The sequence below is a fragment of the Equus caballus genome, chromosome 24, assembly GCF_041296265.1.
Source record: "Equus caballus isolate H_3958 breed thoroughbred chromosome 24, TB-T2T, whole genome shotgun sequence".
NCBI classification, from domain to species: Eukaryota; Metazoa; Chordata; class Mammalia; order Perissodactyla; family Equidae; genus Equus; species Equus caballus.
Window position 1 is genome coordinate 32,745,591 of NC_091707.1, and position 26,862 is coordinate 32,772,452.

Sequence of the window (26,862 nt, forward strand, 5' to 3'; positions counted from 1 at the left end):
GTATATGGCAATAATGTCCCAACAGCCAGATTTTTAATCAAGAACATTGGTCAATTTTCAGTCAGTTCTTTAGCAAGCACAAAGCCAGAGGAAAGGGCTGTTTTCCTTGTGCTTCAGGATAGAGGGGAGAACTAGTTGGTCTTTAGTGGAGAAGCTCAGGTTCTGTTCCTTGAATCTTCCCTGTGAGAAGTCTCTTTATCAGGGGTTTCACTTGAGCCCAAGAGCCTTTTTATACTTCGCCATTTAAATTTTGCACAGCTCTACAATCACTCATTTTTATAAAAGCAGCATTATTCAGATATTTTCCATGTAGTGTAAAATTCATTCATTTAAAATATACAAGTCAATGAGTTTTTAATATATTCACAAAAGTATGCAACCATCATGATGACCTAATTTTGTCATATTTCCATCACCCCAAAAAGCAACCCCATACCCATTAGCAATGACTCCCATTCCCCTGACTCCACTCCCCCTCCCCAGCCAGCCATAAGTAATGACTAACCTACTTTTTGTCTCTCTGGATTTTATTCCTTTTTATTGCCAAATAATATTCCATTGTATGGATATACTACATTGTTCATCAGTTGATGGACATCTGGATATTTCCACGTTTTGGCTATTATGAAAATGCTGCTATGTACAAGTTTGTGTATCATCACCATTTACAACTTTCTTTTGATGTAGGAATGTGTTTGTATATTATATCATAAGATTTGCATTAGAATTCCCTAGATATAGTTTTAATTTAGGATGAGTATGACATATATCATCCAATGATCTAAATACTTTCTGCTAAACTAGTAGCTAACTCAACCATTTATTAGTCCCTCTTTTGTCTTTTTGAGCCACTTAGAAACTGGGTAAGCAAAAACACGGCCCTTTTTGCTTTCATCACTCTCAGTGTTGGATTCCATTTCAAAGGACTCTAGAGTTTGATATTTCATGTCGTAGCTAGAATGGAGAAGAATGACTTGCTGTGAATCCATTTACAGTTGGTTGGCTATCTTGGGGCCTGAAAGCTGACTGACAGCAATAGGTCATATTCTCTGTTTCAGAATTTTCAATCTCATCATATATTCTTGTTTTGTTTTTGCTTAAAGTGAAACTTTGAAAGATAGAATCTATACACTTGGAATGCTGAACAGCTTCTGGCATATAGAAATTAATTTTTGTATTGACATTAACCTCAAAGACACATCACTGATTGTACAAATGATGTGAGTATACCCAGCAACCTAAGCTGGACTTGGGCAATCATTAAGAAAGTTCAGGGGCCGGCCCAGTGGCCAAGTGGTTAAGTTCGCATGCTCTGCTTCAGTGGCCCAGGGTTTCACGGTTCGGATCCTGGGTGCCGACATGGCACCGCTCATCAGGCCATGTTGAGGCGGCATCCCACATGCCACAACTAGAAGGAGCCACAACTAAAAATATACAACTATGTAGTGGGGGGGCTTTGGGGAGAAACAGGAAAAATAAAATCTTAAAAAAAAAAAAAAGTTAGTTCAGGGGCCGGCCCAGTGGCGCAGTGGTTAAGTTCACACGTTCCACTTTGGCAGCCCGGGGTTCACCAGTTCAGATCCCGGGTGCAGACATGGCACTGCCTGGCAAGCCATGCTGTGGCAGGCATCCCACATATAAAGTAGAGGAAGATGGGCATGGATGTTAGCTCAGGGCCAGTCTTCCTCAGCAAAAAGAGGAGGATTGGCGGCAGATGTTAGCTCAGGCTACTCTTCCTCAAAAAAAAAAAAGCAAGAAAGAAAAGTTCAAAGAATGTGATTGATGGTAGGAGTATTCAAAGTATGTTAGTCACTTTGTCTCTCGCTTTTGACTCAACTCTGGATTTGGGGGTTTATTTATTCGAAATAGGACTCCTTAATCAAATCAGACCTAGATTACTAGGGACTTAATAAGTAGTCTTTATTAAAATAAACGTTTTAGTAAATTATGAGAACTAGTTTTATAGTCTCTCTACCTTCTGGAAAAAATGAGCTTTAGTCAGGTATGTTTGGTTACAGGAATGCTAGTTTCTTGGAATGAACATGAATATAGAGGAAAAAACTGATTTTTAGTTTTGGCTATTTCATGGAATAAGGTCAGGTTGATCTTACAAGCACAAGGAATTTTAACTCATTAAGATAGTATCTTTCAGCATGGACTTTGTAAATTGTTTTTTTCTTTAGAATAAAAATAAAAGCTTTTAAATAAAGCTTTTTAAATAAAAGTGTGGTAGATGTCTTCATTTTTTATAAATCTTGTGAAAACATCAATCTTAAGAGAAAACTAGACTTAGGAACAAGTCACTTACTTGTGGTTTGGTTGTTGACTGTCATAGCTTTTTGCTTAACAAAATATGATGAAGAATAGTTTTAATTGGCTTAGTTCCTGCCAAATTTTGCATCGGCCAAATTCCTTACTTGTGGTTTAATTTCTTAAAAGCAGGGCAATGTCTTATGCTACTTTGGTATCCACAAGAAATCCCAAACAGTGCTGGGAATTAAGCAGGTAGTTAGGGCTTGATTTAAGATCTATTTCATACTGTTCACTTGCATTTTTTTTTTATTAATGTTATGATAGATTACAACCTTGTGAGATTTCAGTTGTACATTTTTGTTAGTCATGTTGTGGGTACACCACTTCCCCCTCCGTACCCTCCCCCCACCCCCCCTTTTCCCTGGTAACCACCGATCAGATCTCCTTCTCAATATACTAATTTCCACCTATGAGTGGAGTCATATAGAGTTCGTCTTTCTCTGACTGACTTATTTCGCTTAACATAATGCCCTCGAGGTCCATCCACGTTGTTGTGAATGGGCCAATTTCGTCTTTTTTTATGGCTGAGTAGTATTCCATTGTGTATATATACCACATCTTCTTTATCCAATCATCGGTTTCTGGGCATGTAGGCTGGTTCCACGTCTTGGCTATTGTAAATAATGCTGCGATGAACATAGGGGTGCAACCGACTCTTGAGATATCTGATATCAGGTTCTTAGGATAGATACCCAGTAATGGGATGGCTGGGTCATAGGGTATTTCTATTTTTAACTTTTTGAGAAATCTCCATACTGTTTTCCATAGTGGCTGTACCAGTTTGCATTCCCACCAACAGTGTATGAGGGTTCCTCTTTCTCCACAACCTCTCCAACATTTGTCGTTCTTGGTTTTGGATGTTTTTGCCAATCTAACGGGGGTAAGGTGATATCTTAGTGTAGTTTTGATTTGCATTTCCCTGATGATTAGCGATGATGAACATCTTTTCATGTGTCTATTGGCCATATTCATATCTTCTTTTGAGAAATGTCTGTTCATGTCCTCTGCCCATTTTTTGATCGGGTTGTTTGTTTTTTTGTTGTTAAGCAGTGTTCACTTGCATTTTACACCAGTGGCCTAGTAGAAAACTTTTAAAGAGGAGCTGTCCTTAGCTTGCCTGGGTGTTCCTAGACAGGACATTCCTAAAGGCTCGGTTCAAATATCACCCTGTTCTAAAGCTTTTCCTGTCCATCCAACCCAGACCTTCTGCAGAATTAATTATCCCCATTTCTCTCCTCATAATGTGTTGTATACTCCTCTAATAGCTTTGATGATGTTGTTTGATAATTATTTATTTTCCGGTCTGTCTTCTGCCAAGATTCTCAAGGTTAAGGACTTTATTGTAACCTTAACACTAAGCACAATATGTGGCAATAGAGATAGAGTTTTGGTAAAAATTCTAATCCTTTGGCTGATTGTTTTCATTTCTTCCTTTGTTACTCATATTTTCTAAAAGATAATCTCCCTTCTACTTCTGGCTTTATGATAAAGAAATATGCTTTATGATCATAATTTTAATAAAATAAAATCCTGCCTCCTCTTTTAGTAATGAATTAGAACTGCAGAGAACTGGAGACAAAATCAGGGAGCCTGGGTAACATAGGTTAGTGGTTCTCAAACGTTATCATGCATCAGAATCACCTGAAGGGCTTGGTAAGACGTGGATTCTTGGGCCCAACCTCTAGAGTTTGTGACTCAGTAGAACTGGGATAGGGGCCTGAGAATTTGTTTGTCTAACATGTTCCCAAAGTGATGCAGATGTGGTTGGTCCAGGGACCATACTTTGAGACCCGCTGATAACAGGTTATACATTCTAACTAACCTACCTGAAAGACCTCCAGTATGCTGAAGTAGGATCTGTTTCTGATCTCCCCACCTCTTTAATGTCTTGGGAAAAAATGTACTCCATAATTGCAAAGATCTCTACAAATGTCTCCACGGAGCACAGTTAAGCTGTTGATGAGCAAACTTTAGTGCCCAAAGACTCGAGTAGGAAGGGGTTTTCTAAGGAAGACTGGTTGACCTCTTTTGCAGTGCAGATCTGGAGCCCTGTGCTCATAACCACTATGGTACACCCTCCCTGATAGGTTGTTCTCTTTTGGTGTCTCATCATCTGCTATAATAGGAGTACATCTATAATGGGCACACAGTAAGGACTTGTTGACTAGTAATGAAACTAGTTTAGAACTCCAACCTTCTGATTTTGAGGCATCATAAAATGCTTCTTTTCACTTTCACATCTGTATTAGTTTGAATGCAAATAAAATTATGAAAAATATTTTATATTTAATTACGAAGCATTATCGTCAATGTTTATATAGTATCTAATTAACCAGATTTCCCCCTGTATTACATTTAGCCATATTGATTACTTTTAAGTTGCTTTTAAGATCCTAAATTATGGCCTATACTGTCAATGAAAGAATGCTTTTTCATTCAGTACATGTTTATTGTATGTTAACTATGTACAGGTTAAGCTTTGGAGTTTCAGTGATGCAGATTTTTATACACAGGATAATATAATTTTCTGGCTGAGGATATTTTTGCGTTCTAATTATTTTAAATAAATAATTCATGAATGTTGTAAATAAGATTATTCAGAAATATCAAAACTATATATTCTGAAAAAAAACAGAAGGTTAATTAGCTGTTATTTCTAATCACAAGGAAAATAACCATTGCCATATGACTTCCTAAGTAGACACATCATACAAGTTCTTACCTGATTGTGAAGTGGCTTTAAAAGAAATTCATAATCAAGTGAAGACAGTAATTGTTGTACCTTTGTACTACTACATGATTTTAGAGGAAAAATATTTTTAGAAATTAAGGCTTACTGGATAACTACTGTATATTGTGCATTTTTTCCAAGTTCGTTGGGGAAATTATCTTTAAAAGTCTCTTCCATTGATGAATTTGTTGTCTAGTCAAGTTGAGAACATGAACCATACGTGCATGAAACCACAGTGCAAACAATTAAAAGCCAAATTATCAGCTAGAGCAAGTAATTTGTTTTAAATTGGATAAATCAGCATCTATAAAGAAAAAAAGAGTGATCAAAGTGAAGCAGGACTGGTGAGGTTACCATTTATATACACAGTTCTTGATAGTGAGGGCAAACTAGTTGAAATTTAGCTGGACTAGTGAGTGTTTCGATTAAGCTATTCCTTTTTGTAACTTGTTAGCTATTGGACTGGCCTAAACTTTAAAATTAGTCTTGCTACCAACCTCTAGAGCTTTTTCTGAGAAGATTCAATAAATGAGTAACCAACGACTCATTCTCTTCACCTCTCAGAGAATTTTGTAGAAGCAAAATGAGACCTTCCCTCATAGCTCTTTTACAGATATGTTGAAAATTGTGCTCTTAGATTTGTCAGGATGATTTCTTAAATAATTAAGAGCGAGAAAGATTGGAAGGCAGCAGATCCTTATTATCAGGCTTAACCCAAGTTAGATCTGGTAGACTTTAAAAAATATATAATCTGCTTTTGATTGTTTGGTCATGTGTAATTTGTTCCTTATCCAAAGAATTTAATGATGGAAATAAACATTCATGACATGAAAAGTCACTCCCTTTCTAAAGCTTTTTCTGTCTAACCATTGCCAAGCCCTCCACAGAATTAATTATTCCTGTCTCTGTTCCTGGACCTACTCTTCATTGTATTGTGATATGTAGTGTAATAAGATAAAGCTATATTTCCAGAGAAGCGTTTGGTGAGGTTTTCTTTTTTATTATGGAGATTTTTCAGCATATACTAACTAAAGTAGAGAGAATGCTGTAAGGAACCCCATGTACGCCCTCCCCAGCTTCGATAATTGTCAACTTTCTGCCATTCTTGTTTTATCTTCACTTCCTTATATCACACTTTTTGTTGTGGTTGTGTTGTTGGCTGGAGTATTTTAAAGTAAATCCTAGTACCATTTCATTTATAAATAAGTTAATGTGTATTTCTAACCGAGAAGGCTTTAAAAAAAAACACCATTATTACACCAAACAAAATAAAACACCAAACTTAATAACATCTAATAGTCCATGTCCAGTTTGGCTGGCTCGAAATTGTGTTTTTTCTGATTGGTTTGTATGACTCAGGATCCAGACAAGGTCCACACATTACATTTGGTTGACATGAAGATTCGGTCTCTTAATCTTCTCTATAACCACACTCCCCGCTTCCTCCAAGTTTTTTTCCCCATGCTATTTAATTGTTGAAGAAACTGAATTGTTAGTCTTATAGGATTTCCCACATTTTAAATTTAGATGATTTTATCCTGGTGATAGCATTCCACATGTTCCTCTTTCCCCCCAAATTTCCTATAATCTGTTAGAGAATAAATTGGGTTTGGATTCAGTCTTTTTGGCAAGAATGTTTCATAAGTGATACTGTACACTTACTGTTGCTTCCCATCAGGAAGCACATGACCTCCGCTTGTTCCAGTGTCAGCGAAGGCCACTGGGTTTGAGAGTTAACCATCTGATCCTTTTCATAAGAATAATGATGTTAATTATTATTATTCTAACAAATCAGCAACTATTTGGTTTCCCTGAAATACTATCCAAAGAAGCAAGGCAGGAAAAATGCTAGGTTTTTTCCCTCCTTTTATTTATCAATTTTCAGAACATGAAATGAGTTGAAGTGACTGAGGACTTATAAAAAAATATTATAAATGTTTATATTTGATGTGTTTCAATCTATTATAAACATGATTCTTTTTGACTCTCAAAACTGTCCCATCTTCAGTTAGTGGATGCCCCTTCAGATTGAATCCTGTGTCATTTGACTTTACCCTAGTAATCTTTGATAAATTCCTTACTTTCAGCATGTCAAGATATCCCTGGTTCACTTCTTCAGACCTGGAATCTCATCCATTTCTCCAAGAGCCCTGGTTTCTTTTAGTAGAAATCTAGGTACTAATAGTTTTCATTGTTAATAGACTGTCATTGCTTCTAGGCCTTTTCCACGGACAGAGTTGGTAAATAAGGGTTTTTTTGAAAAGAGAAAAAGAAATTTTGTTCCTACCAATACAACCAGTTCAAATTAAAGATGTCAAAGGGTTTTGTTGGGTTTTTTTTTTTTTTTTTTTTTGAGGAAGACTAGCCCTGAGTTAACATCTGCTGCCAATCCTCCTCTTTTTGCTGAGGAAGACTGGCCCTTAGCTAACATCCATGCCCATCTTCCTCTACCCTATATGTGGGATGCCTGCCACAGCATGGCTTGACAAGTAGTGCATATGTCTGCACCCGGGATCCGAACTGGCAAACCCCAGGACATGAAAGCAGAGCACGTGAACTTAACCACTGTGCCACGAGGCAGGCCCCTCAACGGGTTTTTATTTGATATATTTGATTTTATAATGAGATCTCTTTTCTCATGCTGAAAATCTTGGTTCCTAATAACTAACATAACTGTTTGTTTTAACCTGCAGTAAAACTGGCATCAAAAGAACTAACTACGTGTAACAACAAGGCTGCTGGAGGCAGTTTAAGATTTCTCTGTGCTTCTTTTACAGCCTTAGGATACACACTTGTAGGGATGTGTAGTCAAAATATGTCTTTTAAAATTATTTAAACTTTTCTACTATGTAGGTGACGTCAAATTTTATAGATTCAGGTTATTTTCAGTTTATTTCAATTTTTAGAGATTCATTTTTTCTATTTAATGAATTTTGTCTTTTAATACATAAAATATTTATATGTTGTCCCAAAGTAAAACGTATAAGATAAGGTGCATTCAAAGTATCTACCTTCTATCTCTATCCCTTCCCCCTCTTTATTCCCCTCGCTAGGTAACCATCTTTATTAGCAAAAACTAATACAAAAGTTCATCCTTCTATTGTTTCTTTTGAAAATATAAATAAATATATATGTATTTCCCCCTTGTCCTAATTTTCAACATAAGCTCATATACTATAAATAATCTGCACCTTGCTTTTTTCACTTAACAGTATGTTCTGGAGATCTCTGTATAGTAGTATATAGCTCTCTTCATTCCTTTTTAGAGCTGAACAGTACTCTGTAATAAGGTTATACCAGTCCCTTCTCTAAAGATGGACATTTGGACTGTTTCCAATCTTCGGTTGTTACAAATGGTGCTGAAATTGATAGGCATGTGAATACCCTATTTAATATTTTTGCTGGTGTTTCTTTGGGATAGCTTCCTAGAAGTGGAATTGCTGGGTCAAAGGGTAAAATACCTATGTAATTTTACTAGGAAAAAAAAGTTCTTATGCGTGGTATTTAATTAAGAATTGAAAAGGAAGCAGAGTTCCTCTTTCCTCATATATGAATAAATTATTTCAATAGATGTGTAGTTGACTACCTACTATGTGCCTGGTATTGTTCTAGTTGCTGGGGCTACAGCAGGAGGTTCTACAGCACTTCGTGAATCATGAAGATAAATAAACAAAGTTAGTTTCGGATTTGGTGAGTGCTCTGAAGGAAGTAAATGGGTTGATATGAAAGAGAGTAACTGAAGACAACTCGCTTTAGATAGGGTCGTCATGGAAGGCCTCTCTGAAAAGGTGGTATTTGAGCTGAGACGTGAAGGATAAAAATGATTAACACTGTTATTTATTGACTTCCCTACTATGTGCCAGGCAGTATAAAGGATTTTCATGCATTGCCTCATTTAATCTCGAAAGATCCTGCAAAGTCTGTTTCATAATTCCCATTTTACAGATAAGAAAACTGATGCTCAGAAAAGTAAATTAGTTGCTCAAGGTCTTTTTTTTTTTTTTAAAGATTTTATTTTTCCTTTTTCTCCCCAAAGCCCCCCAGTACATAGTTGTGTGTTTTTAGTTGTGGGTCCTTCTAGTTGCGGCATGTAGGATGCCACCTCAGCATGGCTTGATGAGCGGTGCCATGTCCACACCCAGGATCTGAACCACGAAACCCTGGGCCGCCGAAGCAAAGCGCGTGAACTTAAGCACTTGGCCACGGGGCCGGCCCCAACTTGCTCAAGGTCTTGAAGCTTGGAAAAGGGGGCCTAGGATTTGAATCAAATGTAGAATTGTCTAATTCCAAAGCCAGATAAGATAAACACTTTTTACTGTATTACATTGCCTCTCTTAACCAGACAGAAAGCAGAGAATACTGAGTTAATGGAGTAAATGGTTTAGACGGTTGTTTTAACCTGGCCAGGAGTACAATGTTTTGTTTTTTCCTTTTAAAGAACTATTTATATTTATTACTGAATGATTGCAAATTCAGAATACATATGCTTCTTTTATTTGGACTATTCATTATATAAGAAAATAGAGAAACGTACTTCTTGTCCAAGCTACATAAAACAGTTTCAATATCTGTTTTTATTGTTTTCAATTTAATGATGGTTCTATTTTTAAAATACCATAGCAAAAATATCCCCCAGATATTTCTAGCCTATTAAAATGAATGATGCGCCTTCTAGGTATCCTATTTATTTATTTATTTCATAAATATTTGTTAAAATATTTATGGTACTTTACAAGTGTCTGTTTAAATTAGCTTTAGTAAATGAAATACCTGAGCAAAACATTGCTCAAGGTTCTGTAAATAACTGTAAAATTAATCTTAGGGGAAAATTTTTTCTTATATCAGCACTTACTGAGGACTTAAATATATTTAGTCTCACAACATCCCAGTCAAGTAGGTACTGATCCCCATTTTTCAGATGAAGGAACTGAGGTCCAGAGAGACTACATAATATACCTCAGATCACCATCTTTTTCCTTTTTTTTTTTAGATCACCACCCAATAAGTGATAGATTCACACCTAAGGTTCAAATCCTACGTGATCATAGGTTTTCTATCATAAGTAGTAAAAGTCATATCAAACAATGAGAAAGTAGGGAAATGTTATATTCTTCTTGCTAGTGAGTTAAATCCATACTACTGTCCGCTGAACCAGGCGTGAAGATTCATCAACATTTTCTTTGGTGTCTTAAACTAGAACTAGCTGCAGTTAAAACCCAGATTCTGACTTTACGAACAAGGCCACCTCTAACAATATTAAAATAAAATGATATTATTCCTTGGCTTAAAGAAAAATTTTCCAGTAGCTATGGGAATGCTTGTGGTATAAACACAGCATCTTAAATCTTTATGCAAGTCATACACAAAGTGTTATTGCGATGAAAAAATAGTGGCGTGAATAATACCTGCTCACAGCCCAAGACACTTGATGTATCTTGGGCCTCAGTGTTTGTTGGATTTTGCAATTTCATGAGCAAGGTTTGTATTTTTTTAAAGTTTTATATTTCTCTGTGTCCCACTTGATGTCAAATCTGTATTCTTAGATTGTAGGATTCCATTAGAAAAAATAATCTCAGCTCCTCCTCCCTCCATCCCCCCTCCCCCACACACTCATTTTGTATAATATGGTAATGATATCACCGTAGCAGTAATTACGGGTCATCTTCATTTCTTTCATCTCTGCCTGTTCTGATGGCTTCATTCCTTTGACGGAAAAGATTTGGCTCTGGGTGCTATGATTATTTTGTTAAGCGTTATTCGAATAGACAGGAGTGAGAGAAATTAATCAATCCAAATGCAATTAGCATCATGTTTAACCCAGTGATGGACGTCTCAAGGTGAAACAGCCAGGGGAGTTTCAGACATTATTATTCAATCCAGTGGTTCTTATCTAAATTATAATCAAGAGAGGTTTTTATTGGCTTCTCAGTGTGAAGATGTAACTCTTTCCCTGCCCTAGGGGTCAAGACAACTGGGCCTTCATCCTCTAGACTTTAGCTACTGCCAACACCTTGAAGTGGGGATGTTCCAAGCAGGAAACTTGTCTTAATATCCAAGTCATTTGAAATTATCGATACTGTGATCTTGGTCTGATTTTCCTGAGAGTGGAAACTAACCTATGGATAAATTACTCTGTCTAACTTGGGGCAAAATATTTTGTGTAGTGATCAAGTCACTTTGACTAGTCGTTGTTCTATCTTAACCTTACATGATAGATTATTATTGCTATTATTCTCACTTTATGGATGAGGAAATTAAGACCATGTGAAGCCACTAGCCTTTGGTCATAATAACTGTTTTACCACGATGTATTACTATGTAAGGGCCCTGAAGCATGAATGTTCTGCACAAATGTATGAGTATTTAATAAAAGTTCTCGCCCCAAGAGTATTAATCTCTTGCTTTGATTTCATTATCTTTTGTTCAATTGAGTTTACCCTTGAAAAGGCAACCAAGTGAAACTATGAAGTATGCCTGTGAGGCCCTCTCAAAAGGAAACAAAATACTGATAAGTTGTTAGCTCTCATTTCTTGAACACAAATCTTTGGAGTTTTTTGTTGTTTTGATTTGTTTTTTAGTAGGGAGAAGGATGGTAAGAAGGATTGAATATTTGAAATCTAGTCTTGTTTCGCTCTTAAAAGAGGGCAGGGCAAGGAGAGTTGATGGAGAAACACAGGCTTTCACCTGAATACAACATTTTTCAAATGCCTGGCAATTAAGATTCTTCTACTTCTGCTTTCAATCTTCAGGCATCATGGCTGACACTTCCCATATTTTATGTTCCTGCTTGATGTTTTATATTCTGAGAATAAATCTGTTGGCTGGATATTTCTGTCCTTTTTTTGTTCCTGTTGTGAAAAGCCATTAAAATTATTTTCCATATTAGAACTGTCCAAATTTGTTTAGCTGTACATTGAGTCCTGGCTTTTCCTTTTTTTATTACTTTACATTACTTCTTGGATAAAATGTTCTCTGGAAATGTGAAGAAAAAAATGTTTTGATATAAAATTATGTTTCTCTGAATTCACGGAAGGGGACACTCTTCTTAGCCACCCACCCTTTTGGAAGAAAAAGTCCTATTAGAGGCATAAGACACCCAATCGAAAGAGAATCCAGAAAGTGTGCCCCAAAGAGGCTTTTTTGAAACTTCTGAGGGTGAAGATTTTGATAGTCAACGATAGTTTGGTCATAGATTTAGTAACCAGACTATTCTTTTCTCTGATATATATTTCATCTCCTTTTTGAAATGCTTATGCCCAAAGAACTTTAGGCAAAAGCCTGAAGGCTGTTCTGCTTACCTTCAAATGCTGCTTTTATATATTTTAGAGAAAAATGAGATTTCTACCAAAGACTCTCACTTGTGTGTACTTTCTCACAAGAGTTGATTGAGAATGGTCAGCAGACCTTACTACAATTACATCACCTTCTGAGGGCCACCAACTGTCCTAATGAGGCTCCAAGAGACCCCTCGTCATCCGGTGACATGCTCAGTTCCCAGCACCTTCTGCTTTTGACAGTGGCACTGGCGCCAGCTGTTCTCATGTTAGAGGCATTAAAAAATGCTTAGTGCTTGACTTGAATTATCGATCGTTTAGCGGTATGTTTTGTGCAGAGGTCTGAACTGGAGCATGGTAAAGAATCTCAGTCTGGCAGACTGCCCTGGAACTTCTCTGCTGTACGCCAGCTCTATGCCAGAGCAACAGGAAAACTTTCCACATTCCTGTGGGAGAGAAGTTGGCATTATAAGTCACATTGGTTTCCTTTTGTTCTCCTCTAATCCACCAAAATACCTGTGAACAGCTAGCTCCATCTCAGAGGTCACTTCTAATTTATTTGCATCTTCCCTAGTATCTAGTACATAGTAGGCATGCTACTGTGACTAACTTCACTATCCATCCGTCCCCTTCATGCTTCGCTTCTACACAGCACACACCGCTGGCTAGGTGACCCCTCTTCTCCAGTGTTAGAATGCATTCAAAGCTTCAAGGACCAAAAAAGTAATTTTTAAAGAAGAATCAAAACCATAATTATTACAAATGGCATCATTTCTATAAAACATCTATGAAGCTAATTAAATAAATAGCCTTTTAGCACATTGATTTAAACTAAACTAACTAGGATTTTATGTGTTCCTTTTTGCTTTAAGTATGTGCTGGTACAGTTAAGGAAGGTAGCTGCCTATGATACCCAATATTACTCCAGCAGGTTTGATCTTCCAGAATATATGTGCCATGTAGATGCAAGTCATTCATATTGCCATTTGGTTTGCATTTGAACTTTTTAAAAAATAAGTAGTTTGGCCTCCTTTTGCCGCTCCTGATGCTCATTCGGTGTGAACCTGGTACCTCTTTTGTAAAGCAGCAACCAAGGTGACTCCAGTGCTTGCCGTGGCTGATGAAACACCCAAGGAAGTAGTCAAGACTAGGAAGAATAGTCATATTAATTTGAAGGTGGTAGGGCAGGATAGTTCTGTGGTGTAGTTTAAAACTAATTAAGGCCCATTGTGAATGACAGGGTCTGTCAATGAGGCAGATCAGTCCAGCGTGATGAGCAGCCAATTCCTGAAACAGACACACCTGCACAGTTGGAAATGGCGTTTGAAGATACTCCTTGATGTGCTGAGGTGTTCCAGCAGCAGACATCAGGTGTCTACTACAAAGGGAACTTGCTGTTCACTCCAGAACTCAGTTCCCACAGACCAAGAATACATTCCTAGTTAGAAAACTGCAATTTGGTTCCACCATGTCCTGACTACTACAGCATGGGTTTCTCTATTCTTTCCTTTTCCCCTTCCTGATTCTTTTATTGTACACAATTATAACTGGTATATGCACACAAGCATATTACCTTTTTTTTTAACTAAATTGCCAATGCTATGTTTTGATTGACATCAGATGGTTATGGGATGGGGCAAAATACTGGAGAGTACCCCCTATTGCCATTAGTGGCATGCTCATTCAGCTCTTATCTTTCATATTTCAGAAAGTTATTTTACTCTCACTGTTTAACAAAAAAATCTTTGCATATCTTGTTCAATGGAGAATTTTAATATTTTTCACTTATCATTGTAAAACCAGGGACAATTGTATAACTTTTTTGTACATAGCTGTTACATGTAGGGCAATCTGTCTTTAAGTAGGGATAAATTACTCTGAAAGAAATGAATGCCGACCCGGTGGTGCAGCGGTTAAGTGTACACGTTCCGCTTCAGCGGCCTGGGTTCACCGGTTCGGATCCCGGGTGAGGACTGGGCACTGCTTGGCAAGCCATGCTGTGGTAGGCATCCCACATATAAAGTAGAGGAAGATGGGCACAGACGTTAGCTCAGGGCCAGTCTTCCTCAGCAAAAAGAGGAGGATTGGCAGTAGTTAGCTCAGGGCTAATCTTCCTCAAAAAAAAAAAAAAAGAAAGAAATGAATCCTAGATAATTTTCCTGTCAAATGTCTTGTTGCTTAAATAAACTTCTGTTTGAAATGAAAGAGATAGTTATATAGTAGCTAGCATTTACTGAGTGCCTATGTGAACTCTGTATTAATCTCACCTTGAACAGATGAGAAAACTGAAGCTCAGAAAGATGACTTGGGTGACTTGCCCCCAGTGATCCAGGGTCAGTCTAGGAGCTGGGGTTCAAATCCAAGCCTGTCTGATGCTAAAAGCCCTGTTCTTTTCACAATGTTACACTGCCTCCTTCGTTTCCTGGCCACTCATATTAGAGTCTTCTAAAGACAGCCTGTTGTTGCTCTTCAGGATGTGAGAGAACCAGTGGAAAGTAACTCTTCCCCACCTCGCTAATGTTTTTAATTATATTGAGGCGCAGAAATATTTAAAATAGTTTGCATTGGAATTGAAAACCAAACATTATGAGTTTCTTCCATTTCATTAAAAGTTACTTAATCTTTACATTGTTCCCTGCATGAAAGCCAAGCAGAATTTTATCAGGCAATTGCCTGAAAGTTATAATCTGGAAAATCTTTCTGTAATGAAACCCATATGTCATGGGCGAAAAGTGCAAAGCCCTGGCAGAGAGGGCTGGTCTCGTGAGAGATTCTGCACCCGATCTCGTTAACCAGGGTGCCTCTGGTAATCCCTCATCCCCTCACCAGTGAGAAATCAATCTGTACCACTGAATCTTTTCAACCAGCTACCAGAAAATTTACTGCAGAGAAGGCAGTTTGGGGGTAGTCATTGTGGAAAGGGAGCCAGAGGCAAGGCTAAATGTAGGATGGAGGAATTGGAGAGTCTAAATGAGAGATTATATTAAACCACACACTCCCTTCAGAGCACGCAGGATGAAGTCCTCCCTTCAGCCCTGACCTCTCTAAGTATATCCAGGTATTTACAGCTGCCATGAACCTAACAGCCCTAGAGAAACAACGAAGTGGGTAATAGAAACAGCATAAACCTGGAAGTTGACTGTAGTTTATCCATGTGCTGTCTTTAAATGTCTAAGTGGCCCCCTCTCCCACACTCTCTGCAGCAATTCACTTGCTCACCCTCTGGTGACAGTCTCCATGTGGCTTTCTCAGTTTCTGGTCTATGCACTGCATAGGAGGACCTATAAATCGTACCTTGACATGGAGATCATGCTTCTCTTCTGCACAGCATACACCATGGTAGCTGACGACCAGGGGATCCCTCTTGGTATAGTTCTTAGAATGTGTTAGCAGTGTTGCCTTCCTGTTGAACCTTGTAATCCCAGAGAATTAATCCAGAATTAGAAAACAGTTCAATTTCATTGACTCTAGATAAAACTCTCTCTACTAATCTTATTGTCTCTAGGATTGTCTTCTATCTAACACATTGTGGAAAAAAATAACCAGGAGAGAAAGCAGGAACTGGAAGTGCCAAACTGAGGGGCATATAATCTCACCCTGGCCATTAATGTGAGAATTATACCCAGCTGGACCTATTGGGAAGAAAGGTTGGAACTAGACAGGGGGAAATAGAAATTCTTCTCCTCTGTAAGCAAGCCATAGACATCTCTAAAGGTTTTTCCCCAAAGAGATTTGAAATCCTTGGTGGGAGTTTTTTAGTAAAATACATTTACATATAAAACCCTACTGGAAGAGGTGTGTGTGCGCGCGCGTGTGTGTGTAGAGGAGGAATACAGAATAGTAGCAGAAGGCTGTCCCCCTACTCCTAATGGGATTTTGTAGCAGCATGTGCGAGTTTGTTTCAGAAGTCAAAAATGAACAGATGTTGGTATAAATTACCTCTGTGTCTGATGTCTTGCAAATTAAAAGCGCGGTTGGCATCACTAAACAATTTCACTAGGTTTAGGGGGGTGCGGTTAGCAGGCGGTGATTACTGTAGCAGGTCGGTAAGAATCTTCACACTGCAGCAGAGCAGGAGAGCAAGGATAAAGAAATGAGAAATAAAATAACGGGTATGTGAATTAATCAGAGATGTTAACATCTCTGATGACAAGTGAACAGGAGTGCACGTGCTCTGGAGCAGCCCCTGACCCACAGCAATTTCTCTGTGCACAAGAAGGGGTTGGTGCTTAGGAAGTGATTTATAGAGCATAGCCCTCTTTTAGGGAGCAGCTATGTCACGAATTCGTATATCTCCTATATGGGACTGGCGAGTAGGAAAACTTTCTCCCCTCCCATGTAGAAGATGATGTCTTTTGAATTACTTCTACTTTTACGGTGGTTTCCTGCAGCTCTGTGTACTTAGATTAGGTTGAAGGGGGAGGAATGATTGAGTGGGAAAGGGTTGTTAAAAAGGATTGGTTAAATTCAAGGAGAGCTTGCCAGCAAGAGACTCTGGAATATCCGTTTATTTTTCTTTTTAAATCCTTTTGATCCTTCAAATAGATTGGGTCTTTTTAAATTTAAGTCTTAAAATACTAGTCATTCTCTCATTTGGGGAAAAAAACAGTAAAGAATTGAAGGATCTGAAGGACCATGGACAGAAATAATTAGTAAGATCAGTACAATACTCCTGGCCCAGGATTTTTGAACCAAGAAGAATTTCATATTACCCATGTCTGCTTTCCGGAGCACCTGCTTCTAGCCTTATTGCAGGATCATTCGATACTATGTTTAAAGTCCTTAATAAACACTGGAGAGTAGGCAGAAAACCCATCCAGCAGAAATAAATGATGAGACCCACTCTGGCCAAAAGTATAAGTCAATTCTCTAGGATCAGGCTGAGGGAGAAGATTCCAAGGAACGGAATTTTTTAGATTATAGCCTCCCTTTTTATCATAGTTCATTCATTCATTTGCTCAGAATACTGAGTGCAAGAGAAGCAAAAGCCTCTGAAAGGTGATATATGAAAGATTGTTTCTATACCAAGCATGTTCATTGCTGAATATCCAAGAGAAAAAGCAGAGCAGGTGACCTTAGTATGCTACCCATTTTACAGATGAAGAAACTGAGGTTCAGAGATCTTACTCAACCTAAGGTGTCACTCAGCTGCTAAGTGCTAGAGCTGGAACTTTACTTGAGTTCAGATCCTGTGTTCTCAGAAGGAAGTCCATGCTGCCTCCCATGGGCAAGGAAGTACTTGCCTGGATTTTCCTTAGGGTAGTTAGTCCTTGCTACTCGATATCTCTCCATTAACCTGGCATTATTTCCATCAAGGGAGATGATTTTCTTGCCAACTAAGCAAGGTGAATCTAAACAGAATCCCACAGCGTAGAGAATGGAGCACCGAGGGCCACTGACAAGTCTTACTGTTTGTCTGTGGAAGGCAAGGGAATGAACGTTATTGTGTTCCTACTTGGTTCTAGTTTTGCTGCATCTTATAATTTATCCAGCCAACATTTATTCAGCAGATCCTAGATCTAGCACTATGCTAGGTGCTGGTGATACAAAGAATAATAAAACACACTCTCTGCTCTCAGTTGTTACACTTCAGTGGAGGAAAACAAGTGTATAAACAAATAATCGCAAGTCTTACAGGAACTTTGTATGTATAAGTTTTGGTGTAAATCCACCAAGGAAAGAATAGTCAGTTTGATTTGGGCCAGGGTGGGATTGTGGGTGCATGAGGCAAGACCCAGCACTGGGACTTTCATTCCTAGTTAATTGGATTTCCTTTCCCTTTGTTGGAGCTCAGGAACTTGTAAAAGATGGGGACTATATAGATTGCAGTTAACAAAACCCTTTCTGTGGTTACAGAGTTTATATTGTTTTATTTCTTTGTTGGACAAATAAATAGGAACTGTTAAACATAGGTTGCGGGGGGAGTGGGACCCCATTCGTCTAGTACCGTTTGCTCTGGACTTGGAAAACGTAGCAAGGAGGCTAGGGCAAAGGGCCTTCTCATCCCTGCAGGTACCCCCTAGCCACCTTACTTCTTTAGCCAAGTTGGAGATATGTTCTTGGGAGGCCATGGGGCACAGCCTACTCTGTGCCCACTGCATGGTCCCAGCAGACCTCTGGCCTCCAGGGCAAGCCGTTGGAATCTTTCAGCACTGTTACATCCATTTAAGAAGTCTGAAAAGATGATCTTGTGGGGATGAGGATAAAGGGGGCTTTATGCTACATACGATTTTTGAGGATTTCCTTGACAGAGCTAAAACGGGGGGCTTCTGGAGTGGCCCTTGTAATTGAGAAATGTTTTACTTTCATTTCTGAGCCTCATATGTAGGAAAGTAGCTGTATAAACCCTCTTGTAACTACAGCATTCAAAGATTGATGGTGCCGAAAGTCAGAGAAAGACACATAAACCTTGCCTGGCTATATTAAATATCTAAGGACTGACAATGCCAAGAGAGAGAAGACCAAAGCTCTATAAACTCTACTTTATTGCGCCATCCGCAGATGAACTGCACTGAGGGAATAGAAACCCTGTTATGTCACAGCATCCAGGCACTGCCACTGCTGAGAGATGGGGTCAATGATCTCTCATTTTGATTTGAGGTTATAAACGCCCAGAGACCGACAACCCAGAGAACACTCTAATCTTGGTTGGATTTTAGCCTCTTAGAGCAAACCCCCAGAGAGGGTGAACACGAGTACTAGGTTACATTCTTGAGAGAGAGACAGGTTTGGGGGAACTCCCTGGTGATTTTTTTAAGGGTGGATGATAAAGTCTTTCTCATTTGACCTGCACCTTATAGCAATTGCCAACTTCAGAACAGCTTTGTACAGTTTTAGTTGTCAATAGTGGTTGATTTTTTTCCCCTTTTCAGAGGTTAGTGGTGATTGAATCTGTTATGGTAGCAACTTAATACAATTAAGCAATTTAAATACAATTATACAATTTAAATCAATCTGAATTTTTAAATTGAATTTTCCTGAGATGTCTTTTTCGGATTTGAGGTTTTCATTGATCTTTCATTTGCTTTGTGATCCCAGCCAGAGAGATGACACGGGGGAAATTCCTCAACATTCTAGAGAAGCCCAAGAAGTAGCAGCTGCTTGTGGACAGGATGTCGTGGGGACTGGAACCATGCTTCCCTCCCAGTGCAGCTCTGACGATGCGCACCTCACTGCTTCCGGGTGAGAGGCCGGAGGGTGCACCTCCAGGACTGACCCTCTCCCCTGCTCCCGGCACTCCGCGCCTCTGAGGACATTTGGCGGCAAGAGAAGAATCTGCTCTACGCAAGGATCAGTGCAATTATTCAATCAGCTTCCAGACTTTGACCATCTCAGCCTCGGATGCTGGTAACACTAGAGGGCATATCGTTCCTCAAGGTCAAAGACCTGCTTTCTCATTTCCAGAAGTGATTCAGGAGCCCCAGGATCTTACGGTTGTTTTGATTCAGTAATGGCAAAGTCAGTTGGGACATGTTGATTGGATGAGTTCTTTTGAGTTGTGCTTGATCTCTTAGGAAGTATTTATGATGCAAGGAGACCAGAGACCAAGTAGATTCTGGGACACGCCATGTAGCCTGACCTGTGAATTCTTCAGTGTATACTAGGTTCAGAATCCCCAGCTAGAGAAACCAGAATCTTCTTAAAATGTACACCTGCTTTTAAAATTCTGTGCCTCTCATGATAGTCCGATCCCCCAATGCCTTCCATTCCCCACCTCCCAGCCCCTGCCGTCAGTTCTGACTCCAGGAAGGCATCCCTGTGTATCAAGTCCCTCATGGGATTAGCTTGTATAGTGAAGGGCCCGTGCAAGGTTGCGTTGGGTTCTAGACCTCAAGACCAAGTTAAAGGTGACAGAAAGGACTTTTGAGTCCTAATTAATCTGTTACAGATTCAAGCAAGAAAGTCAGTATAGCCTGAAAGATAGGAGAAGGGGATTGCTTGCAGGAGTTCCCATTTGATTAAAAACTAGAAACTCCGCTTGACCTTGGAGAAATGTATGTGGAAGGGTGGCAATGTTTTGCCGCGCTTCGTCCCCTCTCACGGCACATATCAGATATTTCACCCACATAACGGAAACACACACACACAAAAGAAAAAAATAATTTCCTGACTTAAATACAACTGGTATGGAACTCTTTGCCATTATCTGTCTCTCTTAAAACCTGAAAAATCTAGTCCGTGGGTAAAATTGATTACACATGTTCTCCGTATTTTGTCTTTATAAGCCAGCCCACAGCTTCTAATGTTTTGAGAAGTACATGGGGTTTCTTAACTTTTATGAAAAGAATATCCATATGGCAGTAGTCTGATGGTATTTCACACAAGGAAAATTGTGGTCAAGTTTTTGGTTCTGAGTGTCTGTGCAAGGGCACAACACTATTCAATTTAATAGCTGGTCCATTAACCATTTCTGACACTTGTGCCTTGTTTCCCGTGCTAAAATTGTTTGATTTTTCTTTCATCTGTGCCATTTGATGATCCATACAATTTTACATATTAAAAAGAAGAAAAAATTTGAACACAAGACACAAAGGATGAGTATGAGAAGGCAAACATTCTGTTTGGATGCTGTATAGAAGGTTAGGTTGTGGAGGCTTTGATTTTAAGTGAAGCTTATTATTGACATTCCTTTATCTCTAAATGCGGTTGAAGAGTGAGAGAGGGGGATGGTGGGATGGGGCAAAAAATAGTGCTGTAATGTCAAATTCTTCCTTTGCTCTGTTTTTGAGAGTTGGGGATGTTGAGAAATACATGGAGAATATTGGGATACCTCCCCAAAACCAACTCACGTCTGTAACCTGAAGCTATGTAGTTGGTTTTCTGGTCTGCTTTGGCCTCTTTCTTTTACTGTCATCTTATTCACCAGCACTTAATGTAAGTAGATGTTTTAGAATTGCAATATTTATTGGTTTTGTATTTGTCGTCCTTAGAAATGTTAATGATGTATTTTTATATTGATAATATAGATATATGTACAATGTGTGTGTGTATGTATTTCAGGGTGTTAGAGGATTGTACTTTGTATGTGATGGTTTCCGTGTCGTTGTAATAAATATGTCCCTTTTATAGGAGAGTGAGTTTTTCCTCAAAGGGTCAAGTTGCATTTTTTAAAGCATAGATCGTGTCAAAAAACGCAACTATAATGACAAATATCCACTGTCTTCCCCTTAATAATCACAGTGGGTGATGTAGAGCTTTGTGGTCAGCTACTACGTGGTCTCCTAGCTTCCAATCTATTCTACCAGCCATCCAGCTCATTACTGCTCAACTCCCTAAAATACTACTTAAATACCTTTAGTACCTCCCCATGTCTACCAATAAAGTCTGGGTCTCTCATCCTGGCATTTAAAACTCTCTACATGTAATCCTAATCAACCCTCCAGTTTGGTTTCCTTCCTCTCCAATATGTGACGTCTCTGTTCCAGTTAATCTGAACAATTCCCAGTTCCTGCTGGAGTGCCTTTGCTTATACCATTGAGTCCTTAGAAAGTCTTGCCTCTTTGTTGCACATATCAAACCTATTCTTCTGTAAACTCCTGATGATCCAGCTGGATAATCCTTCCCCCTGCATTCCTACAGCGTTTATGTATCCCATCTTTATGCCTCTTCCCACACTCTGCCTTATATTTAAGTGATCTGAGTACCTATCTCATTGCCCTACTAAATTATAAGCCCCTCAAGGTTATGGCTGTCTCCTCCATTTCTAGTTCTTCTTCAGTGTCTTCTTTGAACTGACCTTGGGTTCAAAACCTATCTGTTCGCAAACTTTCAGTTAAACATGATAGCTTGAAAACAGATATTTCTCTGCCACCTACTAAAACCCTTCGTGTGAGTTCCTTTTCACCTCTGTTCAAGAACTAGAGAAGAGGAAGTATTACTCAGTACTGCTATCACCCGTCGATAGTTTACCTGCTCTAGACCAGAGCACACCCTTGTAGGGAAAATGTTCCATTTTAAGGAAAGCAAATTGTTTGGCATCATTGGCTCGTCATTGATTTCCAAGAAAACCACCAAGTGGACAGTAGATTTCTGTGCTCTAAAAAAGCATGTCTGGCTGGCTGAATAGGGACAGTGTTCTGAATGCTCTGCTCTAACTCTTTAGAGATTGTTTTTCCAATAAATAACTCCTTATTATTTGCCCACAGGTTTGTTTGCCCTTTTTCTTCGCCATCCTGTACCACGTTTGTTGGCTCTGAGCAGCACTGTTCTGAGAAGTGGAGCACTGGTGCTTGGAGGCGTGTTTTCAAATTCATATTCAAATCTTTCCTCACCAGCAGTCTCATGACTTCTTGCTCACTTCAGTTTCTCCAGTTTTAGGCCTCTGCTGATTTGTTTGGCTCTCCTTCTGTTGGTAGAGCACTAAAAGTTCACAGGATATTAATTGTATTGATATCAAAATGCCATCATTAATTTTCCTTTATCTTTTTGTTGCTCATTGATCATATTTTTTATTTTTATTTTTTTTATTATTATTTATTTATTTTTACTGAGGAATATTTGCCCTGAGCTAACATCTGTGCCAGTCTTCCACTATTTTATATGTGGGTCACCACCACAGCATGGCTGATGAGTGGTGCAGGTCTGCACCTGGGGATCCAAACCCACGAAGCCAGGCCACCGAAACAGAGTGCGCCAAACTTAACCACTATGCCACGGGACCAGCCCAGATCATATTTTTTAATTAGACCCTTGCTAACTGCTCCTTGTATTTGGTTCTCCAGCTGCAGCCTATTGTAGCTCCTCTGTCTTCTGGACTCACCTAATCAGGGCAGTGAAAATGGAGCTGGTGGAAGTCGTTCAGTTGGCTTCAGAAGGGTGTTTGGGTTTCCATAGGAGCTTTGTAATGAAGCCAAGAAATTTCATTTCCAATGGGATGCTCTGCTCCCTTCTGTTTCCTCCAGGATTAAGGCATCACAGGAAGGTAAACAGGTGGAGCAGGAAGGGAAGAAATGGGCAGATGGGCCAAGGTGGATGGTCCCAGGGGTCACATAACATGGTTTCTTACCAGCTCTCAACTTCTGCACAAACTCCATCTCCAAGCATATGGCTATGCTCTCCAGTTTCTGTGTTCTTCATCGTTTGAGAGCTACAAGACCACCTGACCCCTGCATGGGCTTCTTTTCACCAGAAAGCCTTGCAGCCCCCACCCCCAGAGAGAGGGCGAACAATGGTCTATCCAAGGTCATAAGTTCTGACTGGTCTGTAACTGACTTTTCCTATCTATTTAGGCTTTGGGGCACTTTGGGAATGTGTCTCTGACTATGCCTAAAGAGGCCACGGGCCTTCCCACTCTTTGCCCAACAGTTTTTCTTCATGAGCAGGGGTGGTTGGGGGCTTCAGGTGGCACCAGCTGCAACCATGAGGCTCCTGGTTGGCGCAGTGCTGGCAGAGCCTGTTAATTAGCACATGAACACCCCAGTGCTCCATTAGCCAGGCCAGGCATTCGGAACCTTCCCCTCCTGTGGGCCCCTTCTTCCTAATGAGAGCTGGAAGAAGGGCGCTCACAAAACACTGCCTCAGAATAATATTCTGCTTTGTCCCCACCAGTAACCAGGGCTGACAGGATCACTCTGTCCATTTCTCTTCTAATTAGCACAATTCCAGCATGGCCTGAGCCAGCAAATGGAGAAGAGCGATCAAAAGCGATCGGACAACCGTACCGAATCACAAACACAAAGAGGGCCATTCCCTGTAATTAGGTGAGACAATTCCTCAGTCTTTTCTCGGCTGGAGTTTGCCGCTAAGACTCTTGCTGTTTGGGTCCCAGCAACACAAGTTACATGTCTCCCTGGGACACTAATAAGCCCCAAATTGTCTTCCGCTTCACACAACTCTAACCAGAGGACAGATGCGGGGGAGGGGAGAGCACAGTGAGGGGACAGGGTCTCTAAACAAGCAGCTACTGCAATGTTTCCTCAACTCCAAGAAGCTAACACTCGGGCTGTGGGCAGAGAGGCAAGAGGCCGTTCGTTGACTTGAGAGAACTGTTCTGGGCGTATCCTGGTCCTGTCGCCTGAGCTGGGATCTGAGGCACTGAAGATTCCTGACCCTCAAGGGAAGCCCACTCTCTGCTATTTGCCTCGCCCTGTTCATTCACCACCTTCTGTCTATTGTCCTCTTCTGGTCTTCTCATCTCTTCTCCCACCTGTCCACGCTGGTGGCATCATGGGCAGCTTTAAGTGTGGCACCATCCCTGGAACTATACAGCTGTAGTTTTGATCTCAAGAATAGCTACATGCGGCCCACACGTGAATTCTGCTCTCAAAGAGCTTATGACCTGGAAGGGGCCCTCACTTCCAGCACCCGTCACCTCTGTGTATCTGGCTGTTCCCCAACCCCTGCCTGCTATCCTTGTTCTCTCTCCTGGAAGATCTTGCTTTTTAAAACAGAAACGTGGCCCATCAGCTGCCGGGGCAAGAAGCCACAACTGGCCACACTCCATGTGGCTCAGAGGTTGGCCACTTAATAAACAGAAACAGCTCCCCCAGGATCGCAGCCCACTGCAGGGATTACTTGGGGCGATACAGCCATGAACTTGGTCATAGCCTGGGACAAAGGAATGCAGGGGAGAGGGGCAGTTGGGATCTCAGACTGAAGCTCTGAGTGGAGTTAGACTCATACATGTTTTCATCTTTATCTTGCCCTTCACTTTCTGTTTTGATCTGTACTTGATGCTCCTGAAAGTGCCCTTCAATACCAGAAAAGACTCAATTATCTAGAATCCAAGGAACCAGAAAACTCAAGTAATCAAAGTTGCTTTGTTGTTTTTCCATCTTCCCTAAGACACACACAGTTTGAGACTTTTGGGAGCTGTCAAAGAAGTGTTCCATATTTGTTCAGTCTCCTACAGTTTCTTTGATTACAAGCAGAACTTAGAACAGTACCTGGCACATAATATGTGCTTAATAAGAATTTGTTGAAAGAATTAACTGTGCCATGATACTCAGTGCTCATAGCCTTGTTGCTGCTCTAAGGCATAGTAAGAGCTTGGATTTTGAGACAGGTAGGGACGGGCTCATGCAAGTCACTTCTCTCTGAGCCTCAGTGTCCTTGGGACCTTTTCCAATTTAAAGAGGCAACCTCTCGTTGTGAATAAGGTCAAAGACCCTGATGTAGGCCTGGGTCCAAATCCTGTTTCTGCCTTCTACCAGCTATGTGACTTTGAGTAAATTGCTTAACCTCTCTGTGCCTTAGTTTACCCATTTATGGAGTGAGTCCAATAATAGCACCTAACTCCTAGGGTAGTTGTGGAGATTAAATTAGGACTTGAAAGTGTTTAGAATAGTGCATGGCATATCTTACCCATTATATAACCACTTGATGGACCTATCTTTCAAACTGGATTCACTGTAGAGTGGTATTTAATTTTTTATTATATTCACATTTGTTAAAAACTGGTAATCCTTACAGGGAAAATATGGTAACTTTTGGTTACCTTGAATAGTCAGTTAAGCAGAGAACATTTCTCTAACTCTTCAGGATAGCTGACAGTTTACTGAAGACTTCTCCTACCTCCATCCTTTTACCCTCTGAGGCAGCCTGTGCCGGCATGGACGCTCAGCAAATACTGCTGTTGATGCTACAGACAGTGGCAATGAAGACCATTTGTTGCTGATTAATAAGGGAGGGAAAGGTATTCTTTGTGACACTGGCAGGTTGCTGAGCTGATGTTGAGCTTGGTATAAGCCTCAAGTCACTGTGCCTCATGGTGGTCCTAGTATTTTCTGAGCATCTGTGCTATTCCAGTCATTGCACAGAAATGCTCTTCCCTGTTTTGCTCTGTCCTCCCCTTCTCCCCCCATCCATCCCTCCACCCTTCTTCCAGATGCTTCTTTTCCAGGGCTGAGCAGAGTCCACTCGGGCCTGGGCTCTCCCGGCAGCCTCCTCTTGGCTTTGCCCCCTCCGGGAGCCCATGGAGAGCAGGCTGGCCTGACTTTGCAGCCAGAGGCCTCAGGGTCAAGCAGGGCTGAAGGTCACATCCCAGGGTCATCCCAGATTCAACCAAGCCCCAGGAGCCAGGCCGGTCTGAGCCAGCAGCTCCACACAAAGGAGCAGCTGAGAAGAGTCAAGTTGGAAAAGTCAGTGACTTGAGGCTGAGTGGAAATGAGAAGCACTGGCTCCGGCCGCTGGCAAAGTGGGCTGGGCTGTGAGGGATGTGCAGGGCTTAGAAGCTGAAATGGTCTCTGAGGAATCGGGGAGCTCGTGAGAAAGCAAGCTCCTGAGAACGTCTTCTTTGGCCTCGCGCCCCCCTCCATCTGTCTGCTGCCGCGGCCTCCACCTTCTTACCACTGACCCTCATCACTTGCTTCCCTCACAGCCCCTCTTACCCAAAACCAAATGGCCCAAAGGTTCTTCAAACGTGTAACTATCAAGTAAATTATGGTACATTCACGTGGTGAACTATTATGCAGCCAGTTAGTATGTTGGCAAAGAGGTTACAATTTCATGAAAGAAATGGTTTGTCCCAAGGATAAGTGAAAATAGCAAGATGTAAAATTGTCAATGTGGCATGATCTCCAATATGTGGGGGGAAAAACTGGGAGG

The 26,862-nt window shown here is 40.3% G+C and overlaps 1 protein-coding gene and 1 pseudogene across 3 annotated transcripts in view; both read left to right on the forward strand.

Moving 5' to 3' along the window:
• The window catches only part of LIN52 (lin-52 DREAM MuvB core complex component), a 112,170-nt gene extending 90,786 nt beyond the window's left edge, over window positions 1–21,384 (forward strand). For all 3 annotated transcript variants that reach the window (XM_001490424.7, XM_070250156.1, XM_070250157.1), the window contains one exon: window positions 19,357–21,384. In XM_001490424.7, coding sequence (XP_001490474.1) covers window positions 19,357–19,412 — 56 coding nt within the window. In that variant the 3' untranslated portion in view covers window positions 19,413–21,384. The remainder of the gene's footprint in view (window positions 1–19,356) is intronic.
• LOC111770450 (small ubiquitin-related modifier 2 pseudogene) lies at window positions 8,812–13,885 on the forward strand (annotated as a pseudogene).
• Window positions 21,385–26,862: the final 5,478 nt, after the last annotated feature.